This window comes from Python bivittatus, unplaced genomic scaffold (genome assembly GCF_059951505.1).
Source record: "Python bivittatus isolate LINGU-HERP-01145 unplaced genomic scaffold, Pbiv_v1 ctg000850_np1212, whole genome shotgun sequence".
Taxonomy (NCBI): domain Eukaryota; kingdom Metazoa; phylum Chordata; class Lepidosauria; order Squamata; family Pythonidae; genus Python; species Python bivittatus.
The window spans coordinates 86,528-108,318 of NW_028277112.1; the positions used below are offsets into that span (position 1 = coordinate 86,528).

General features: G+C 34.6%; 1 protein-coding gene across 5 annotated transcripts in view; it reads left to right on the plus strand.

Moving 5' to 3' along the window:
* The window catches only part of KIF2A (kinesin family member 2A), a 79,938-nt gene that overhangs the window by 50,724 nt on the left and 7,423 nt on the right, over nucleotides 1-21,791 (plus strand). For 4 of the 5 annotated variants that reach the window (XM_088130446.1, XM_088130447.1, XM_007424189.3 and 1 more), the window contains exons 11-19: nucleotides 1,980-2,043; nucleotides 4,763-4,854; nucleotides 5,035-5,177; nucleotides 5,744-5,948; nucleotides 11,026-11,136; nucleotides 15,496-15,563; nucleotides 17,309-17,459; nucleotides 19,324-19,425; nucleotides 20,566-20,701. In XM_088130446.1, coding sequence (XP_087986572.1) covers nucleotides 1,980-2,043; nucleotides 4,763-4,854; nucleotides 5,035-5,177; nucleotides 5,744-5,948; nucleotides 11,026-11,136; nucleotides 15,496-15,563; nucleotides 17,309-17,459; nucleotides 19,324-19,425; nucleotides 20,566-20,701 — 1,072 coding nt within the window. Of the gene's footprint in view, nucleotides 1-1,979; nucleotides 2,044-4,762; nucleotides 4,855-5,034; nucleotides 5,178-5,743; nucleotides 5,949-11,025; nucleotides 11,137-15,495; nucleotides 15,564-16,610; nucleotides 16,725-17,308; nucleotides 17,460-19,323; nucleotides 19,426-20,565; nucleotides 20,702-21,791 lie in introns of all 5 variants that reach the window. The other variant, XM_088130445.1, reaches the window with a different exon arrangement.

Below are 21,791 nucleotides of genomic sequence, written 5' to 3' on the forward strand. Positions count from 1 at the left end.
AACCACTCTGGAGTAAGCTCAGGTTTTAGGATGTAGCTCTGCTGCATCCAATACACAATGCCTTAATTTAGCACCTTGAGGGATCCTCTCTGGTATTCTTTTCATGGGTCAGTTGGTTGTACTTTGTGGATGGGCACAAGGAGACCCTTGTAGACAGAGAGGTGGGGAACTGACTAGTGAGAAATAGAGCAAACACTGGATTCTCCAAAGATATAGCAACCCTGTTGTAGTTTATTGTACTCAGACACTTAAGCATTCAGAGTCAAGAGTTATCATCAAAAACAGACTCTTTGGAGTATCAGCAGTCCAAATCAAGAACTCAAAGTAATTTCTCAAAATAAAGTATCAAACCAAGGAAGTAAATGGGTCTGATGGCAGCACTTTGAAGCTTGTTCTCCCCCTCTTTCACCAACAGTCTCAATGTGCTTTCTAGTCTTGTCTATGAGAATATATGCATTACTTGGGAAGTCTCTGGCCCTTTCCTTTCCTCCAAGTAAGGCTTTCCAATATGAGGAACCAGCTATCTTTTCTGCCTAAGCAGTAAGCTGAGTCCTGGGTGGAGGAATTTGTTTATACAGGCCTGATGAGGGTAATTCCAGCAGTAGTTGTTGTCATCCTCTGGTATCTTCTGTCTTCCTCTACTTTTTTCTCCAACCCCCACTCCTGCCCTTTTTGTCAGAGCAACCTTTATGCTTAGCAAGCACTGAGTCTGCAGGCACTTATTCAGGAACTGTGGCTTACTTATGAGGAGGCTGGTGTTTCTCCTTCACCACATACTTCTGCAAATACTGTTTTGCAAAATGGTTTTATTTTTTCACAATTTGCACTGCACATCTGTGTACTCAATTCTTGACATCCATTGCCAACGCTGTAGACTAAAATATTTGGATAGGCAAGTGATTCTCAGTGCTGTACTATTCTATGTATACTACCTATTAGCGGATAGCGATTTTAAAGAAAATAAAATCACTTGAAAATAGTTTTCATTTCCCCCACAGTCCCCCTCATATTGATTTCACAATATCTGCCTTTTCTTACATCAGTAATAAATTACATATTTTTACATTGTTCCCTTCATTGAGGATTTCACATCCAGATTAATTGCATTTTCTGTTCCCACAATTAATATTTTAATTATTATTTAAAAAATAATTTAACTGCCCTCTTGAAACCACATTTTTAAGTACTAATGCTACTTGTTTGTGATGCAGCTGTTGGCTCACACATTGTCAACAAACATTTATATATTAAATACTTTGTATGGTAGTTTAACTTTTTGTTTTAATTTTAACCTTCTGTAGTTTTTAACTTGTATATTTTTTTTCTAAGATTTTATAGTTTTTTTTACTTGTAATGCTGCCTAGAATCACTTGTACAGTGAGATGAGCGGCATATATAAATTTGAAAATACATAAAATTAAAATACATGTACAGAAACATATATATAGAAAGTTGGATATGAAAGTTAATGGTTGTGTGCAAGAATTTTAAAAAAACAGTTTGCACAGTGATTCAAATACAAATGCTTGTATTAGAAAGTTGAGTATGACAGCTAATGCCTATGGGCAAGTTTTTAAAAAACCAGTTTGAATAATGTTGCAGATAATTATGACTGAATATATGAAGCTGACCCAGACTGGTTCTAGGTTAATTTTACATTGTATATTATACTGGAAATATACTCTGATTTTGTTGTTGTATGCTCTGTTTCTTTACGTGCACTAAGAACTGCTTTCTGTTAAACTAAAAATGTCCACACTTACCTTGGGTTTTATCTTTGGAAATATTTACTTTTTTGGTACTGTAAAGGGAACCTTAGCATCCTGAGAGAACAAATTCAATTATTTTGCACGTGTCTGCTTATTTTAGTGGATCTGCTCGGTGAAAATGATAATATAGTCATGCTCCTTTATAAATGAGGCTGTGAATTTACATAGTTGTCCCTCTAATGTTGCTCATTTTATTATTTTTGCCTTCAGACTATGGGTGGTGACTTTTCAGGAAAGAACCAAGATTGTTCAAAAGGAATTTATGCACTAGCTGGTAAGAAATCTTAATGCTACTATGTCTCTGATTATACTTGAAATTGTTGAAAGTATGCCATCAAGGTTGAAAGCAAACACTAGCTGTATTCTGGGTGACTTTGGGTTGGACCTTGAAAAATGTGAGCAAATGAAAATTTGCAGCAGGGAGTTTTTCTGGTTTCTCCCCACTGCTACCTTCTTTTTCCCTTTTTTCCTTCAGTAAGGAATTAGTCAATAAAATGTCTCTGCAGTTCCATTGCCCCAGCAACTTCTAAAATGGTGTGTGAGAGGCTGCTGGGGTGGTGAAACTGCTGAGACTTTTTACTGAGAGAGAGAGAGGGATTGATATTCCAGAACAGTGTACATAGGACTTGCTCCTCCATTTTTTCCCACAATGACCCTAAGAGGTAGGTGAGGCTAAGAGAGTGACTTTCTTATAATCAGCCAGTGAACTTGCATTACTGAGAATAAGCACAAACCTGGATCTCCCCAACATGTTGACCACTACTGCATTTTTTTTCCTTTTCTTTATTTTTCTTGTAATTACTTGATTCTAGCTCACAAGAGTTTTTCAAAATATGACAGTTTGTGGATTCTGGGCACATTTGTCAATTTAAATGAATCACTAGGTATATGGGATACATAACTGATCTTGAATTTTAATTTTAATCCTTAAAATTCCTTGAATTTTACAAATCCTTGAATTTTAATCCTTAAAAGTTAAGCAGAAATGGACCTGGTTACAGAAGATCACCAAGTTTTATCAGAGCTACATAGAGTAGACTAGAAAGTTTTTAAAAAAATCAGAAAAAGGCAAAACAAAATCATTTTTATGTTGTTAGCCGTAAAAGTATATGGATTTGCAGAGTCCACATTTTTCTTTTCTTCCTCCTCCTCCCCATGTCCTCCCCTTTTTTTAAAAAAAAAAATGCTTTTTTTCATACTGGCTTGTTAGTGTTTTTTTTTTCTTTATTTTGACTTAATTATTGGAAAAGAATGTAGATTACAGGTAGTCCTCATTTAGCAACCACAACTGGGACTGGCAACTTGGTTGTTAAGCAAAGTGGTTGCTAAGTGAAACTGCAACTGTGCTTATGATCTTACTTCAGCTTTCCTTTGCTTTACAGACCTGCGAAGGTCGTAAATGCAAGGATTGGTCATAAAGTTACTTTTTCATCACCATCATAACTGAATGGTTGCTAAACAAAGACTACCTGTACTGATATATTTGTAAACAAATAAAAAACAGTAACATTTTCAGGGAGGAAAAAGGTGATTACAGGCAGTAGTAGAGATAAATCCAATTGAGCTTAGCAGGTCTTCTGAGAAAACACAGACTGGTTCTTCAAACCTAAGCCATGGTTTGCTGAATCAGAATCATCTGGCTTTGCATAATATGTAAAGTCAGACCTGTGGTTTCCAGACCAGAATGGTTGGGTTCACAAGAACATGTTATGCCAAATGGCAACAAGCTACATTATGTCCTAGAACGGGATCTGAGTGAAATCTATATAAAATGAGCATACCTGCTAAACTGCCCTAAATTCAGAGGAGTCTTTTAACTTAAAAAGCAAACTGGAAAATAAAAGGGCTTCCTCCATTCAAGTGGGCCTAGGACAAAGGCTTCAGTTGCCTCTGTATCAGCAAAGCCACACTTGGTCATGCTCTAGTATTTTCATTGTTTTACTGGGGCTTTAAAAATGTTTTTAGTAATGTTTCAAAGTTCTAATTCATCTAGAAAATGTTGGTATTGGACCATTACTATAAACCCTCAATTTAATGGATCTTGATTGATTGATTGATTGATTCAGATGTAAGGGATTTCAGGCAATAATGAACCTTGCTCAGTGAATCAATCCAGGCAACATTTTACATTCATTACATACAGGATATAGTATGGCTATGTGTGTGTAGACAGAAAGAGAGAGAGAAAAGACTTTTTATCTTTGTGTCCTTCCCCAATTCTGAAAATTGCTTTTGAGTGGAGTTAGAGGTCTGTCATGGGTTAAAGAGGTAGGAACATATTCTTCGGTGTACTTTTGTTAGCTCATAATTCTTAGATTATTCTTCAGATTAATTGTAATCTGAAACTTCATTCTGAAATAAATGCTAATTCTTACATTCGTAATCTGTTTTCAGAATCCATGCCCAGATGAGTGGGGGAATACATACAAAACCCATAACAATTTTATACTGTATGTTTGAATGAAAAGGTGTCCCTCTCCTTTTATCCTCCTGGAAGGGAAATAAGCCAGAATCCAGTTTGTCTGATTCCCTAGTTTATGGTGTGTTAATCAAGAAAATAAACTCTAGTCAATAGCTAAGCAATTCAGGACTTATATTTGACTTTTTAAAGCAACTAAGTTATGATTCCTGGTTTAAATTATAATTTCAAGTGCACATACAATGCAAGCTGGGAATCAGGTCAAATGTAATTGATATTATAGACTTTCTTCAAGCCATTTTGGAGGAAGGGGGATGGGAGTTGAAGTAGCTCAAGCCTGTTAATTTATCTATGTTCCATTCCTTTTGTGCTTTTAGCTTCAAACTAAAATTCCACATTATGCATAAATTCTGTCATTGTAAATAAAGCACAATGAGCACAGAAAGCATTTTATAAGTGCTAGCATTTTTTTAGTTGATCACTCAATATAGTTAATAAACATCCATATGTAAACAGTTGTGCATTTCTGAAGTTTTTCCATTTCTCATTTCCTGTAATTGTAATCTATTTGCAGCTAGAGATGTCTTTTTAATGTTGAAGAAGCCAAACTATAAAAAACTGGAACTTCAAGTATATGCAACGTTTTTCGAGATTTATAGTGGAAAGGTGTGTGATTTATTTTTTAAATATACACATATAAAACTTCTGAATCTTTATCTTCTGTGTTTATGCTTCTTTTCTGTTTTATATAAACTACTGTTTCAATAGACAGGACTAAATTAATACTCCAAAAATTCCCTAGCTAACACACACATCTCTTCTCCCTCCTTCCCACTCCCCCATAAGGTTTTCGACTTACTGAACAGGAAGACCAAATTAAGAGTTTTAGAAGATGGTAAACAGCAAGTCCAGGTGGTGGGATTACAGGAGCGAGAGGTTAAATGTGTTGAAGATGTACTAAAACTTATTGAGATAGGCAACAGTTGCAGGTATTCTTTTTTTCCCCCTCTTTCACAATATGAAGTTATAGTAAATGAGATTTTAAAAATTAAATATTTTGATCTTTTAAAATACATATTTTCTTGGAGTACAATTTAAAATGAAGTTTTAAAATTGCCTTTATTTTGGAGAAAAGCTTTTGTTCCATAGAATTTATCAACATAAGTAGATTTCCCCTCTTTGTATAGGAAGCAATATAATGAATATATTCAAATTACCGTATTCAGATGTATTAACAATTATTTCAAGTATTGTCCCATTTTATGTTCAGATGTAAAAATATTTTAAAATCTTTTTATGGAATTTAGAGATATTGTAGAATTTGTAGTATAAATGGAAACCATGCTAATAATGTGTCTCAACCAATGTTGTAATTGAAGAGGAGAGCATAATTGTTATATGTATCTTACAAATGATTCTTTCTTTGATGATTGCTAGAGCATGTCTTATTTTCTAACAGAAAATACAATCTTAATAGTGTTGAATACACTGACCTTGCTGATAACGTTCAGTAACATTTCATTGTGTCTTTCCCACCCCTATCTTTTTGTTAAAGAACATCTGGCCAAACATCTGCAAATGCACACTCATCTCGAAGTCATGCAGTGTTTCAGATCATCCTCCGGAGAAAAGGGAAACTGCATGGTAAATTTTCCCTGATTGACTTGGCTGGAAATGAAAGAGGAGCTGATACTTCCAGTGCAGATAGGCAAACACGACTAGAAGGTGCTGAAATTAACAAGAGCCTTTTAGCACTCAAGGTAAAAGAAATACTTGTCATTGAATTCAAGCTAATAAAATCTTGTTGGCTTTTCTGCATTACATCAAATGCAAAACTTTTCAAAAATGGTTGTTTACATTGATGATTTAGTATAGACACTGATATTCCCTTTTAAATGCTCACATGTATTAGCTACTATATATGGTACATGTCAACATAAGTCTAAATGATATGTGCTGTGAGTTTATTACATTTATATCATGTCATTTCAAGTTGTTTGCTTCATTGCTAAGGGTAGATATAAAATCGATGCTGGAATATCTAAACAGGTTTGTTTAGTTATGAAACTATAGTATTGGTTTGTCAAGGAACAGTAGAAAAGTACAACTTGTACATTGGTTGCAGAAAGGCTAAGCTGAAAGCAAGAAAATGATGGGCCAGTTCTGGTCCACTAACAACTTGGACTTCTATACCAGTGGCCAGCTTCTTAAACTTGAATGTTCAGTCTCTATAGGATTTTGTTTTTTGCCTGTTTTATTTTGTCCATCCAGTATTCTTGGTAAAGACTTTATATTTAATTCAATCGGTAGTTTACTTCTTCACACTTGAATATGTAATTGTAGTTGTGTTATTTTCTGTATACTGTAAATGTATTAGGGCCAAATAAGGAAAAATATGAGATAGATGAAAAAAATATAGCGGGGGCTTTCTTTTACATGGACTTATTTATTTACCCACCTGCTCTCTCTCCTCATATTCTTCTAAAATTGGTGATTAATGTAATATGGGTGGGTAAATAAGCAATAGGATAGAATAATTGTACATAGACATAGGGCTTTGGAGGAGTAGTTAGGGCACTTTCCTAAGGCCCCATTACCTGGAAAAGAGCACCAAAAGTTTACTTCCATATTTGAAATGGTCAGATGGGTAAGTATTTTTCATTCACAATAGTATAAAAATCTATTACTATATAATCCCAATAGTTATTTCAGTATACTGTATTGGAGTGCCTTACTTAATGGTTGACTTCAGTGGACAAAACTTTGAGAAAAGAAATTACATGAATATATAGTGCAGTGAAAAGGAAGGAACTGAAATGGATATTCTATTTCTGAGCCTTGAAAATGCTCTGCTCAGACAAGTTTGAAGCAAAACCTTTTACTTTGGAGCTACCTGGGGCATCTCAGTCCAAATGCTGCAAGATAAAAAGGATGTTAGATTTGGGTGTTTGTTTGTTTTTTAATATGTTTTACCGTTTTAACCAAACTGGATATATTTTGAAACTCTCTAAGGTTTTCCATAAACAGAAAATGGCAGTGAGTGAAAAGGAAGCAAATATACAATTTTATGATCCACAACACTGATTTTTGGTCAAAAGATTTGGGAGGGATCTTGAAAGCTTCTAGCGTGATTTCTCTGCTCATTGCTCATATAATTGACTACCTGCATTAGCAAGGGCTAACACATAGGGTCTCTGTGTCTTCCAAGAATGGCTGGAAGATGATGTCTCACTGCTGTCTGTTCAGTAGCTGGCTGACACCAGACTCCCCAACTTGGCCGGTTTGTGAATTTCTCTTTCTTGCTTGGATAGCGTATTGAGCATGAGGTATGTTGAGTTTCACCGAGTCTTCAAACCCTAAAATGAGCTGCGCTGCTGGATTCCTGCCCCTGTCTGCTTGTCCTGCAACAGTCGGCTGCCCTTCACACTCCTATAGAAATACCCCTTCTTCCCTGCTGCTGTTCTTGTCAACCAGTGAAGAGGGGTTGGACGTGCCTGCGGTACTAGTGTGCGGGGGGGGAGATTGAGAGGTGATCTTGTCATCTCTATCTCTGCCTTTAAGAAACAAGAAAGAAACAACTTTTTGCGCTTAAAGTTAAAGCGCAGTAGTGAGTTCAGATGCCTGTGATCGGGAATCAAGGTCTTCCGCCTCTGTGCCTGAAAGACAGTTTGCAGTATAGTTAGATGAGTATTGTACAGTGGAGGTTTGTGGATCAATGAAGGCACATCCAGAATACAAACATGTTTTTTTTTATTCGTGCTTATATCTTTCTTTGAGAGGTTTATGCTGTCTATGAATTTAGTTTAAAAAAAGCTTCAAATATTGCTTTTTATTCGTTGATGCTGTTTTTGGCCTGAATTGAGAAGAAAATAAAATAATAATGGGGTTAAAAGATTCAAATGCTGCTTTCTATTTCCCTACCCTACTACCAGTATGTCTCATGTTTGCCAGGCTTCATTACCTTAAAAGGAGTTGCTATGCCTGATATAATATTATCCTACCAGGAAGTAAGAAAGCTTAGGGTATATTTTTTGATGTACCTATCCTTATCAGTGGGAAAAATTATTCAAGACCACACAAAATGAGGTAAACAAGTTCTCTGTGTCTGAACTGAAGAATGGGCAGGATTGTTCCAGCGTCCCAAACTGAGGGATCCCCATTGTTGAGGCAGGTTTTGAAGTAAATACTATTTTTCTGTACACAACTTTATTGAATCACATCTGTCTATCTAGAGAGGGAAAGAGGAGGGGCGTCCTAAGTTGCAATAATAGAGATAAATAAAAGCATCCAAAGGTGGGTTGGGAGGAGCTTTCTTCTTATTTTAGAGCATTGTGTTTGTTACGTTTACAGTATAGATGCCAATATTTACCTTATTAACCCCCAAAAGAATAACAAAGTCTACATTGATTCATGCTAACAAAATACAATTAATGAATGATTCACTATGAAAACAGTGCTTATGAGCAATCTGCAATATACTGGAAGCATAACAAGATGATTATATTGCTTTGGACCTTAAAGGAAGTTGCTGATTGTATTCAGATCAGTACAAGTCTAGCTACAAAGTGTTTATATCACAGATTTCTCTCAAAATAAAAGGCTATAGTTAGTTTGGAAACATGAACTTCTGCTGCTTGGATAACTTGCTCTAAACCCCTCATAAATATCCATAATAGTCATATTGTATTCGAATGTGTATGTCTTTTCAGCTTGTATATGTACATAAAACCACCAAACTGTTGGGCTGTTGCTGTGCTTTGTCACTTTCTAAATGTTCCTAATTACATAGGAGATTAAAAAAAAACAAAAAGCGAGCAGCTACAGATGTTTCAAATTACTATTGCTAGAAATAAATAGAACATTTCTGTTTAATCTTTAGCCTTCATTTTTCAACAGTCTTTGAACATGATTAAAAAATAAAAGATAGTTCAGTTAATTAAAAATTCCTCAATCTGTTCTTCAGGCACTTAAATCCCTTTTAGATATTAACTACTCATTTGAAATGGCCTGAGATATTTTTCCTATTATTAAACTAGTTAAAAATCTGCAATTGTGTCAGTTGTTTAAAAGCTGCATATACAGATTCTTCAAACATTGATATATTTAACCAGTGAACGAACTGCCTGAGGCCAACATATTTTCATCCGTGTCAAAAGAAATATCTCCTAGGACTGCTTAATTGTACCCTGTCTGTACCCAACCAGAGTTCCTTAAACTGATGACTACTAACCTGTTATAATTTTGGCATTATTCTAGATTTTTTTCCAGTGTCATTTGGAATTGCGTCAATGTAACTGGAATTAATCAACAGAAGGATTTTAATAATATCTACTTTATATGTGAATGAAATTCAATTTTGTATTGAGTTTTGGTCATTTGGGTCTGTTGTGGTGATTGGGTTGTTCACAAGTACAATGTCAGAGGTTTTGAATATAATATTGAATGATAAATATCACACAGATAAAGTAAAGTGAGGTATCCTTCTGTATTAAAGAATTAACTGTGTTTAAATAATGCTGATCCAGTAGAAAAAAATCCAAGAAGGCAGATAGAAAAAGCTTATATTAACATGTAATAACAAATAATAAAACAAGAAACTCGAGACTAAATTAGAGGTCTAATGAAAAGATATTTGTTGCAGTAAATTATATTGAACACAGAAGCAAAGACTATTCTCCCTTTGGAAATATAAAAGTCAACAACTATTCAAATCTGCCTTGAGCAATAGATTATAGATTGGAAAGGAGCTTTTGATTTAGCTGAATATATTTGATATACTAAAAGAACTGCTGAAATTTATATATGAACTGAGCTGGATAGCATATTTAAAAATGTCACAAAATCACTGTCTCAGGTCTCACAGTTGAGAGTATCTTTACCTTTGCTAGCTCATTTATACAATATAGTAGATTAGTTCTTGATTAAGCATTAAGCGACAGTACTTTGAGATGCTCATACTGGCTTTTAGGAATAATATAACGTTTGTACACATTGGATATTTTAAAAAACGTAACTATTGTTTTAAGTACCTTTAGTTTATTGTAAGATATTATTTATTTATTTCCTGATGAAAAGCCAGCTATTTTTTAAAATAAACAGTATAACTGGTTAGATCCAAGGATGAGCAAGTCCATCTTCTTTCCTATTGTCATTGAAGCTAGCTGAGGGTTGGCTGTCAGACTTAATTTGTATTTCATTCCTGAGCATTTTATAGGTAGCTGGCATTCTTGAGAAGGTAGAAGATTGATGCTTTTAGCTGATTAGAAAGGCTCAGTGGATGGGATAATGTCTCTGTGTGTGTATATATAGAGAGAGAGACAGACAGACAGACAGACAGTGTAATACTGGTAGAGATTTCTTTAACTTCTAATTTCATTTGGTTAACATTTTATACAGAAAATAATTAGTCTTGAGGAAGTTTCAGCTTTCTTTAAAAAGGTGCTCTTTACAGAGGTGTTAACAGTGGTTGCAGCAGCAAATGATATTTTAAGTCTTCTTCAGTTTCTGGTTCAAATGACTTTAGTGCTGCAGGGTGGGATGCTCTATAGGTCAATAGGTACAGTGGCAATTAAAATTATATACTCATACCTCCATGTTTGCACCTGAATCAAATGGCATTTCAGTCTTAACATTTAAATGTGAACAGTACACAATCACAATTCTGTGATATCTTTAATTCATAATCCAAATTTTCTTAATTGGAATCTGACTGTAATATTTTAAGAGCATAGGAAAACACAGCTTGTCATCCATTATTTGTTGTTCAAGTTTGCAGTTGTTTTAAAATATGTTTGCATGGGTTCTGAGCAAAAAACATAAACATATTTATTCTTACAGGAGTGCATCAGAGCCTTAGGCCGAAATAAACCTCATACTCCATTTAGAGCAAGTAAACTTACTCAGGTCTTAAGAGATTCATTCATTGGAGAAAACTCTCGCACCTGTATGGTAAGTTATACATGTTGCAGTGTGTTTTCACTGCATGAAATAGCTCTTGGGGATTATATACAAATAAGTTACGTATACTTATTGGAACTCAAAAAGTTCCCTGGATGGGAAGGATTTTTGCTCCTTAAATTTAAACACTGTTATTGTGTTTTTTATTGTGTGTAATTGTGTGATTTAGGAAGATGTTACTGGAATATCTTTATAAGGCAGTGCAATTTATTTGTAAATAAAATGGAGTGTAGATATCCTATCTTAATAATTCCTTGTGCAAATTTTTGCCCTGGTTACTGGTAATAAACTCCAGCCAGTCAGAAATTATATATCTGCTTTTGAATAAGGCAGTGATGTTCATGTAAAAGTGGCTCCTCCTTATGTTACAGATAGTCCTTGGGTTACGACTATTTATTCAGCAACTGTTCAAAGTTACCACAGTACTGAACGAATGGTACTTATGACTGGTCCTCGGAATTCCAGCCATCGCAGCAGTCATGCGATCATGATCCAGGCATTTAGTACCTGGCTCATGATTACAATGTCTTAGCGAGCTATGATCATGTGATTGCAATTTTCCTTTTTTTAAAAAAAAATTATTAAGAGATTTTATACAATAATGAAAGCAAATAGCCAATATAAATTGAAGGAAGGAAGGAAGGAAGGAAGGAAGGAAGGAAGGAAGGAAGGAAGGAAGGAAGGAAGGAAGGAAGGAAGGAAGGAAGGAAGGATCAGAGCAAGTGGATAAATAAAAAAAGCAAATAGAGGAAAGAAAAGAAAAAGAAGAAAAAAGAGAAGAAAAAAGAGACTACATTTGAAATATAAATAAAATAAATAAATAAAAACATATAAAGGATCTGCTTCTGACCTTCTTCACAGCAGTTACAAATAAATTTATCATCTATCCTTCCTCTTTAAGTTTATGTCATAATTACCTGCTTCCCATATTTTTCCTTTTATAATCATCAAATCCATAAATCACCAGTTCACTTTTTTCCATTTTCAGCAAAAAGTCCATTAAGGGTTTCCAGTCACTAATAAATGTACTTGTTGCCTTCTCCCAAATCAAATAATTCAATTCTGGCATTTCTGCAAGTTGTGGGTATTTTAGAATCGTTCCATCTCTGTGCATATAGTAATCTTGCTGCAGTTACCATGTACAAAGACCATCTTCCACAAGTCTTTTCCAGTTGACTATCCATAAATCCCAACAAGAAAAAATCTGGTTTCAGCTGCATATTAATCTTTAGAATTCTTTGTATCATTGTATGTATTTGTACCCAGAATTTTCTAGCTTTTTTACAAGTCCACCATGCATGATAAAATGGCCCTTCATGTTTTCCACATTTCTAACACAAAAAACTTTTATATATCCTGGACAATTTTTCTGGTGTCATATACCAATGGTACATCATTTTATAAAAATTCCCTCTTAAGTTATAACAAAACGTAAATATCAGTCCTTTCAGCCACATCTCCTCCCATTGGCCCATCTATATGTTATAATCAAAATTCTTAGCCCATTTTATCATGCACTCTTTAACTTCTGTTCTTCTTCTGTTTCAAATTTCAGTGAAAGCTTATATATTTTAGCAATCACATGTTCCTCATTTGTACATAATACAATTTCAAATTCTATCTTATGTAGTTCAATCTCAGGTGTCCTTTTGTCTACATTAAACCTTTCTCTTAATTGTATGTATGAGAATGATTGAAAACTAAATACCTCTGCAAACAATTGTTCTCTTGGTTTCATTTTAAGTTCACTATTTTCCTATAATAACAAGTCTTGGTATGTTAACCATTTTTCTTTACCTGCTGTTTCTTTTCTATAAAATGCTTCCTGTGCTGAAACTCAAAGGCATATTCTGACGTAACCTGAGCTTGTATTTATTCCATACTCAATATGGTATTCCTAATATAATGATTTTTAAAATCTACATTAACTTTATCATACCATAGAAAACCATGCCACCCAAGCCTCATTTTATTTCCCAGAACCAACCACTCTTTCATCCAAACTAAACAATAGGCTGCAAAATAAAGTTTAAAATCTGGCAATCCTAATCCTCCTTGTTCCTTTGCATCTTGGAGAATTTTAAATTTAACTCTTGTTTTTTTTTCCGTGCCATATATACCTGGATATATATTTTTTGCCATTACTTAAATGGTGTATTAGTTATCAAAACAGGTATTGTTTGAAACAAAAGCATAATTCTAGGCAATACATTCATTTTTATCACAGAAATTCTCCCCAACAATGATAACTAATTTTTGCATGATCACAATTTCTGATATTCTCTGCCGGGCTTCCCACAAGTAAAGTCAGTGGGGAAGCCAGCAGGAAATTAGGAGTTGCGATCATGTGAGGTTCTTGCTTAATGACTCATGTAATCCTCACTTAATGATGGCATCCAGGACTCCCAGAATTGCCATTGCTACATGACACGGTCATGTGACATCGCACTTTACAACTGCATTGCTTAGCAATGGAAATTCTGGTCCAAATTGCTGTTGTAACCCTAGCACTACCTGCATATGATAGTGAGATGACAAGGTTGTAAAAAGTCATACGGTGAACATAAAATTTGGACAATAACTTTAAAACCTTTTAAATTTAATCTATGTTTGCTGTTTGTTTATTCTTAAGATTATGCTGAATCATTACTACTTTATTCATTTTGCAGGTTTATTATACCTATTAGTTGAAAATTCTTAATGTTACTATCCTGGCAGCTTGAATTAGAATCAGTCTGATTAATATGTGACTTGAAAATGTTTCAATCTTTCTGAAACAAACATTATGATTAGTTTTAAAGAATTGATTCTTATTGCTGATATAGAGGTAATTTTCCATCTCTGAATACTGTAAGGGTTGAAAACATTAATCAAACAATTAAAATAGGTGACAGACATTAACTGTCGGCCCCACTAGGTAGACCAGACCAGGAAATCAACTCCCCAGGAAGGCTAAAAATGCTATTATTGAGTTTGGCTATAACAAAATCTTGCAAGTCTGACTATACTGCACCTCCTCCTCCTTATAGTTCAGTGAATTCGGGAGGTGTCTGCCTGAACTGCTTCCAAATGTTATCTTGTTATTCTGGACTTTAAAAAATGCTTCAGCCCCTTTTGCCTAGACAACGGAGCCTACATATCTCCATCAAGGTCATCTTCCTTACTTTACATTAATGTTTAATATTGATATGTACAATAGTCCCCAGTTTAAGAATGAGTTCCGTTCCCAAGGTCTGTCCTAAAGTTGAATTTGTGCTTAAGCCAGAACATTATTATTGTGTAATACCGTATAAGTAGTATAATGAACTTGAACCATTGTGTATTTAACTCAAATTTTGCTACAATAGGCTCCATTCTTAACTATGGGTCATCTGTAACCTGGGTGTTCTTAACCTGGGGACTATCTGTATTCCTTCTAACAGGTGGTATGTGACAGACATTTCTAAAATGTAGGTTCATTTTAAAATAATACATACTGATAAACATTTCTTTTTATTATTTATTTTATATCCTGCCTTTTGTACAGGAGCACAAAGCAGCTTAAACAGTGCTTTCTTCTCTTATTTTCCCCCACTTTACCAAGCCTCTGAAGTAGATTGGGCTGAGAAAGAGAGAGTAGTTGGCCCCAAATCACCCAGTGAGCTTCCATTACTGAAGGTGGACTACAACCTGGGTATCTCTGCTCCTAGACCAGAACCACTACATCACACTGGTTCTCTCATATGTATACTTTCTTCACAGTATTTGTAATCTGCCCCCAATCCCAAGGGACACCAGGCAGCTAACAACCAGATAAAATTAAAAACAAATTAAAATCAAAATCAAAATAGACAAAAAGAAAAAAAAAATCTACACTAGTATCTGTGATGCCCAGTCATAACTAGTCAGGTCAGAAGGCATATTGGAACAATACTACTTTTGTTTTCTAAAATTAAATTTTAAATTTTAAACTTAAACTTTTAATTATATTTGCATTGTTAAAAAGTGTTTTCTTTTTGTTAACCTGAACAAAGTACAAATGCCCATTTTCAGTGCATTTCACAATCATAATAAGGCAAGGTACAAGGTAATACTTAGGAACATGTTATGCTAAGATCTGGATCCTAGGGGGAAAAGGTGCATCGCAATATGTGTGTTCATAAACAAACAAGAAAAGACAGTGAAGTGATTTGCTTGAAGATATTCTTACCCATAACACTTGAAATGCTAATAAATGTTCTTTTGCAGTTAAAATATATTAAAAATCAAATATTCTTCTTTTTTTTTAGCATTAATCCAGATCAGTGCAAGTGTATAACATTTGCTATCCTTGAAGAAAATAACTTTCAGTATTTTTTTTTTTCCTCCCAGATTGCTACTATTTCTCCAGGGATGGCATCTTGTGAAAATACTCTAAACACACTAAGATATGCAAATAGGTAAGATGAATAACATATTTATATAAAACCTTAATTCTGGTGCTTTGGTTTTGCTTGCAGTCTTACGATGTTAATATATATATATTATATATATATATGTCATTAGAAAATCCAAATTTAACATGGAGGTAAAAAAATTAAAGTATAAATAAAACATGAAAAAAAGTTTGTTTTAATTTAACTCCTTTTCCAAAAGAGGAGTTTAAGACTGAATCACTTTGGGTACCTTACTAAGATGCTCAGTGTATGCTGGATTATTGGTCTCTTTGGATTGGGGCTTGAGTGTCTATTATTAATGTTTGTAGATTCTGCATATGTATCAAAATGCTTCAGTAGAAAATAGAATATAATATGCATATATGCCTCAGTAAATGGCAGCTGCTCAGGGCTCGGTAACTAAGCAGGGTTGTGCCTAGTTAGTAGTTGGAAGGGAACTGCCAGGGAATATCAGGCCTATGGGACAGGTTAGGAAGGTTCAGGAAGAAGGCGGTATCAAACTACTTCTGAACTACTGCCAGGAAAACTACATGGACATATCTGTGAAGTCATCAGGACTGGAACCTGACTTGAAAGAGACTTACGTTTAATATATAAATTCTAGTTTTCATTGAAGTACTTTCCAAGCATGTACAGTTAGATAATACTGGAGGACATAATATGAATTGCATTGAATCCAACTCTGTAATGTGTGTCATTAAATACATGTTACTTAAATCAGCAATCTAGGCCATTAAATCTGCTATTTTTGTTTCTGTTTTTGAAGCTATACAAAAGCATCTATGTTCTGAGGTACTTGATGGACCATTGGTGGAAAAACTGAAGCAGGGAGAATCTTTATTCAGTCCCAGCCATTGACTTTTAAGATGTTCTTGTTTAAGTCAACCCACTGGCCTCAATTCCCTACTTAAAATTATTTTTCTCCCAGAAGTTTGCCAGAGGGTTTAGTCTAGATGGCTTGTGAAGCATTTTGTGCAGTTGCAAACATGATTTTCACCATTTTTACAAGAACACTTTCTTTTAATTTGCTGCTGTATCTTGCTGCTGCAGAGTAAAGGAATTTGGAATTAGTCCTTCGGACATTCCCTTCTCACAGGGTAGTGGCAGTCGCTCTGATCTCTCTCCTTCCTATGAGTATGACGACTTTTCTCCTTCAATCACCAGGTCTACTTCATTCTTTACATGGAATGTTAATTTTTAGTGGTTTTCCCCCCCTATTCTGATGTGTAATTTTACAGACATACTTTCACTTATTTTCTCCCTTGAATCATCACATTTTTTTGGTTTTCATTCAGTTTGACAGATGGTAAAACTGCATGGCCTGCAAATCATCTTCCAAATTAGCATTCACTTGTTCCAAACATTTCATGCCAAAGTTTTTTGTTTACCTTGATGTGTAAGAGGTGGTGATGTCACCTTTTTCGTACTAGTAGTTCCTCATCTGAATAATAAATGTACAGTACTGATTCATTCTATCAGTATATGTGTGTATTGTGTGTGTGTGTGCATGTGTGTGAGAGAGATGTATGAAATGATTATATAATTCAATGTTGTGCTTGACTGCAATTTTCTAATTTTGTAATTAATATATTGTGATTGACTCCTGATATTAAGGACATACATGTTGATGAAGTTGACATCGCCACCATTTATGTAAATTGCCCATGAACTGATGAAGTGATTTTTTTTTTCCTGCTTAAATTGAGATTATAATAATTTTAAAATGAACACCTATCTTACAAATGTAGAGTCAAGGAACTAACAGTTGATCCCAGTGCTGCTGGTGATATCCGTCCCATCATGCATCACACTCCAAATCAGATTGATGACTTGGACGCACAGTGGGGTGTTGGGAGCTCACCTCAGAGAGATGATCTTAAACTACTTTGTGAACAAAATGTGAGTATCTCAGGTATCATAGCTCTGGAAATGCAAATTTTAGTTAATTTGTTTTGATCAAATTATTTTTACATTAAGTTATAATCTTGTTTTGCTTGCATTCTTCCTAATCAAGCTTAGATGTTCCTGAGTTCATGTGGGCTAGCAAAAATAGTGCCTTTCTATATTCCATTTTGAGTTTCTTTGAGGGTATGTACATGTAAAGTATATCTGAAGTGTCTTTGATTAGACCATTTGGGATAAAAAAAATCCTCTGTTCTTAGGTTTGATTTTGTTCATAGATTTGTAAAAATGATCTTTTGAGTCAGCAAACAAAAGGACACTGGAGCATTTTAGTATTTGCTGCTATGATTATTCTTGTTCACCAGATCGGTTTAGCTAACATGAAGGATTGATGGAGCCAACATAAAAGAGTTACTTATTCTTCAGATAGGAAGGTATGAGCAAATAAACTTGGTAGGAAAGCTCCCTTGAGTTTGGAGTCCTGTTTTCTAGAGAAGAGCAGAGGTAGTGCCAAATTCATGATCTGGAGTCAACCAAGGAAGGAAGCAGCACAAGGTAAACATCAGCTGGAGCCTGTATAATGCCAGTGAAAGAAGGAACTCCCTCCCTACCATACTTCATAGTTTGCTAACCAAGGCGTTGGTGAAAGCCGCCTAGAGCAACACAGCCTCCTCTCACATGGCAACTTCATTGCTCCGTCATTGTTTTTTTGGAATGCTCTTCTACTAAGTGTTTTTTCACAACTGTTTTTTTTCAATTAAAGTATATCAAAAATTAGACTGGATTCCTTGTTGTGGAACACAGAGGCCCAGAAAAAAAACATAAAGAAAATAAAACTCCTTACTATGTTTTTTTCTCTGGGGGCTTTTGTCTTCCAAAAATTGAAAAAAATGGATTATGAAATATTTCTCATTTCCTTTTAAATGATAACTGAGGTGTGAAATAAATTAGCTTGGAATGGAAATCTTAGATCAATTCAAGAACTAAGTTACTGTGTGAAAGAATAGAAAAATTTGCTTCAGTGCAAGCAAATCTTACTTTCACAAGCCCATGAAAATGATCAAATGATTAAAAATAGCTAACAGTGGTAGTAGTTTTAGATTCAGGAGATAAAATTGATTAGACAGTTTTTCATATTGCAAAACATATATTCTTAGTCTTCCTTCATATTTTTTTTTCAGAAAATGTGTTTTTTGTATCAGTAAAGAATACTTAGATTTCTTGGTTTTAGTACAAAGGTGATTATTTACTACTTTTCTGTGTGCTGTGAATAAACTAAAATGAAGGCTACATTCCTTAGAGTTCAGCTGTTTGTAGCTTCATCTGTTCAGAACAATATTTTAAAAATTGTTCAAGCAATAATGTTACAAATATTAACTAAATAAGCATCACTTTTTAACCTTATAGATCAATCATACCTTTATAAACAAATCAAGCTGTACATAAGGTATGTAATTAAATAACAGGTAAATATGTATCTGCAAACACCTATTTTTTTCTGGAAAAAGAGTTTTTTCCCCCATTGCTTCAAAATTTCTGGGACTTTTACATCTCAAATCTTGCCTCAGAAAAATCCATTCAGGTGTTTAGCATTTGAACGTCTCTGGGAATATTAAAGGAAGTGCAAAATTGCCATGACCACCCCTTGATGTTTATTCTACATGCTAGTAATCTGTACCCCAAGCAACAACAGCTGGTGGTTGACAAATTATTACAGGATAGGTTTAACATTGTATAACTCCAGATTGATAAAAGGGTAATATGTTTCAAAATGTACTCTGTCATTTCTCTCTTAAAAATGCTGCTTTCCTTTGACTTGTATTTTGAAACTCATGACAGTGAGGTTTATTGTTTTTTAAAGGAGGAAGAAGTTTCACCACAGTTGTTCACTTTTCATGAAGCAGTGTCACAGATGGTGGAAATGGAAGAGCAAGTAGTAGAAGACCACAGAGCTGTCTTCCAGGTAAATGTTATATGGGACATTGCACAATGTGAAGTAAGAATCTCATGAAATAGCTTGGTGCAAAGATGAGGAGCATGGTAGTGGCCTGAATTGCCTTATGGTTGGTGTAGTAGAGTGGATGCCCCTGCCAGTCTGGTGAGAGGGGAGTGGTTGGTGTGCTGGGATGGGATGTATGTCTGGTTTGGGGTGCTGTCTGAGGTGACTGGAGGTACTGAGTGTAATACAGAAGCACCTAAGAAATCTAGTGGGGTAGGTTTCTAAAGAAAGCACCTCACCATCCTAGAGTGTCAGTTACTGTTGAAAGTGATGGGACTTTCAGAAATAGCCAATGAAAGAGCATGTGGATATAGAATGCATTGGCATGATTGTCTCTTCAGTGGTGCTAAAAATGTATTTTGATGTCCCATTTGAAATATTTGAAAACTAGATCTGAACTAGAAACAACTTTTTACATTTCTGTGCAGTTTTCAAAATGCTTAAATTGATTTTGTTGATAACTATTTGCAAAATGAGAATGGCTTAATTTGCCAGTTCTTGTTTAAATAACAGTGAATCTTCTTGCATTTTTTTAAACTAGCAAACTGGTTTCATTACTTGGTTTCATTACTCGGTAATTACAAAGGAAGTTGGCAGTAAGATTGTTTCTTTATCCGAGGTGGATTTTCATACTTGATTTGGCTTTTTCAGTTACTAAGTTTTTTGTGATATAAGGGGAAGCTTGGAATTATAAGGGGATACAGATAAACAATTACTGTACAAGAAAAAAAAATGGCTTTAATTCAAGATACATGAGCCAAATAAAGTAGATGAGACTGGATCATGTTTTTCCTTTATTGGTTTTTATCTATATCTGCTTCAGCTTAATATCATAAAGCTAATACTATTATTTCTGGCCATTTTTGCTGCTCTTTAGAATATATTTTTAAAAAAGAATGCTAGAACTTGATTAGGGTTAGGGTTAGATGATTAGTTCGATATTAGCTTTTAAATAGATTTTAAATTCTCTGGGAATTTTAGCTCACCTTTTCCAAAACAATCTGGTAATTTAAGAGAGGTGATAAACCAGTTCAGCTTTGTATCTGATCATTTCTTTTCCTTGAACTAATTATTGTAATTCTCTCTCTTCTTTGATGCTGTTAGGAATCAATTAGATGGTTAGAAGATGAAAAAGCCCTCCTGGAAATGACAGAAGAAGTAGACTATGATGTAGATTCGTATGCTACACAACTTGAAGCAATTCTAGAACAAAAAATTTACATTTTGACTGAACTTCGAGGTAGATGCTTTTATCTTTTTTGGAATGGTTTTTCTGTATATGGGAATGTTATACCAACAACTGGCTTGTTTTAGAATAAAAAAATAGGAAAATCTTAAGATCAATAAACATACATGTAAATGAAATTCTGGAAGGTACAATATAAGATTTTTCAGTTGAAATAATATTGTAGCATGAGATCCCATTTTGGTTATAATTGCAGATTAGAGGATAGCATACAGATCTGTATCATGTAGTGGTACATGGTAACCATTTTTTTCCCCATTTTCTTAATATGTGCCGAATTTATGATGAATTTTCAGTGAATACATACTTGTTCCTGTTTCACTGTTTTTTTTCCAAACAATACAACTGTTGAAAGTAATTCAACCTCTCTCATGAAATTCTTCAAGGCAGTATAAAATGCCTGTGAAGTGGTAGGCACTTGAATGATACTATTCTAAAAAGTCTTCTGCAAATTTCTGTAACTGGCAGGCACATAGTGAGATAGGCCATGAAATAGGAAGTCCAGGTTAATTAGGGCTAAAGCCAACACTTTGAGCCTAGAAAACATCCACGTGTTATATGACCTGGTAGCAGAGTGGCTGAGCTTGTAAGATAGAAAGCTGGCCGTTTAGCATCACCTCTCCCAGAAGCCCTCTGGTCTTCACAGCTTGGCCCTGCCTTTAGCTTTGGTTAGCAGACTGGCAGTTCCTGTTGCTGCCACCTGTCTTCAAGAGGCACTTCACCTGGTGTCCTCCCTTAACCCTGGTTGGTGAGAGGGCCTTCACAATCTTTCTGACAATTAAAAGATAAAAAATATTTTCTATAATATAATTTTCTGGCTGTGTAGCTTAGAAGTGTATGATTAAAGGTTTCAGCCCCTTCCTCCCCAGGTTAGTCTTTACTAGAGGTAAGCAAAAGCAAACTTTGTTCAAAAAAGAAAAAAAAAAGATGGTCTGTAATAAGGCAGACTGCAGAATGACATTGTTCTGTTATAAACAGACCTGGTCCCTTTTAAAACATTGGAGTAGAATTAAATTAAAATTCTATTGCTTTAGAATTCAAGATTCTGCTGAAATAGTATAACTTCGTGAGTATACTTCTCTAA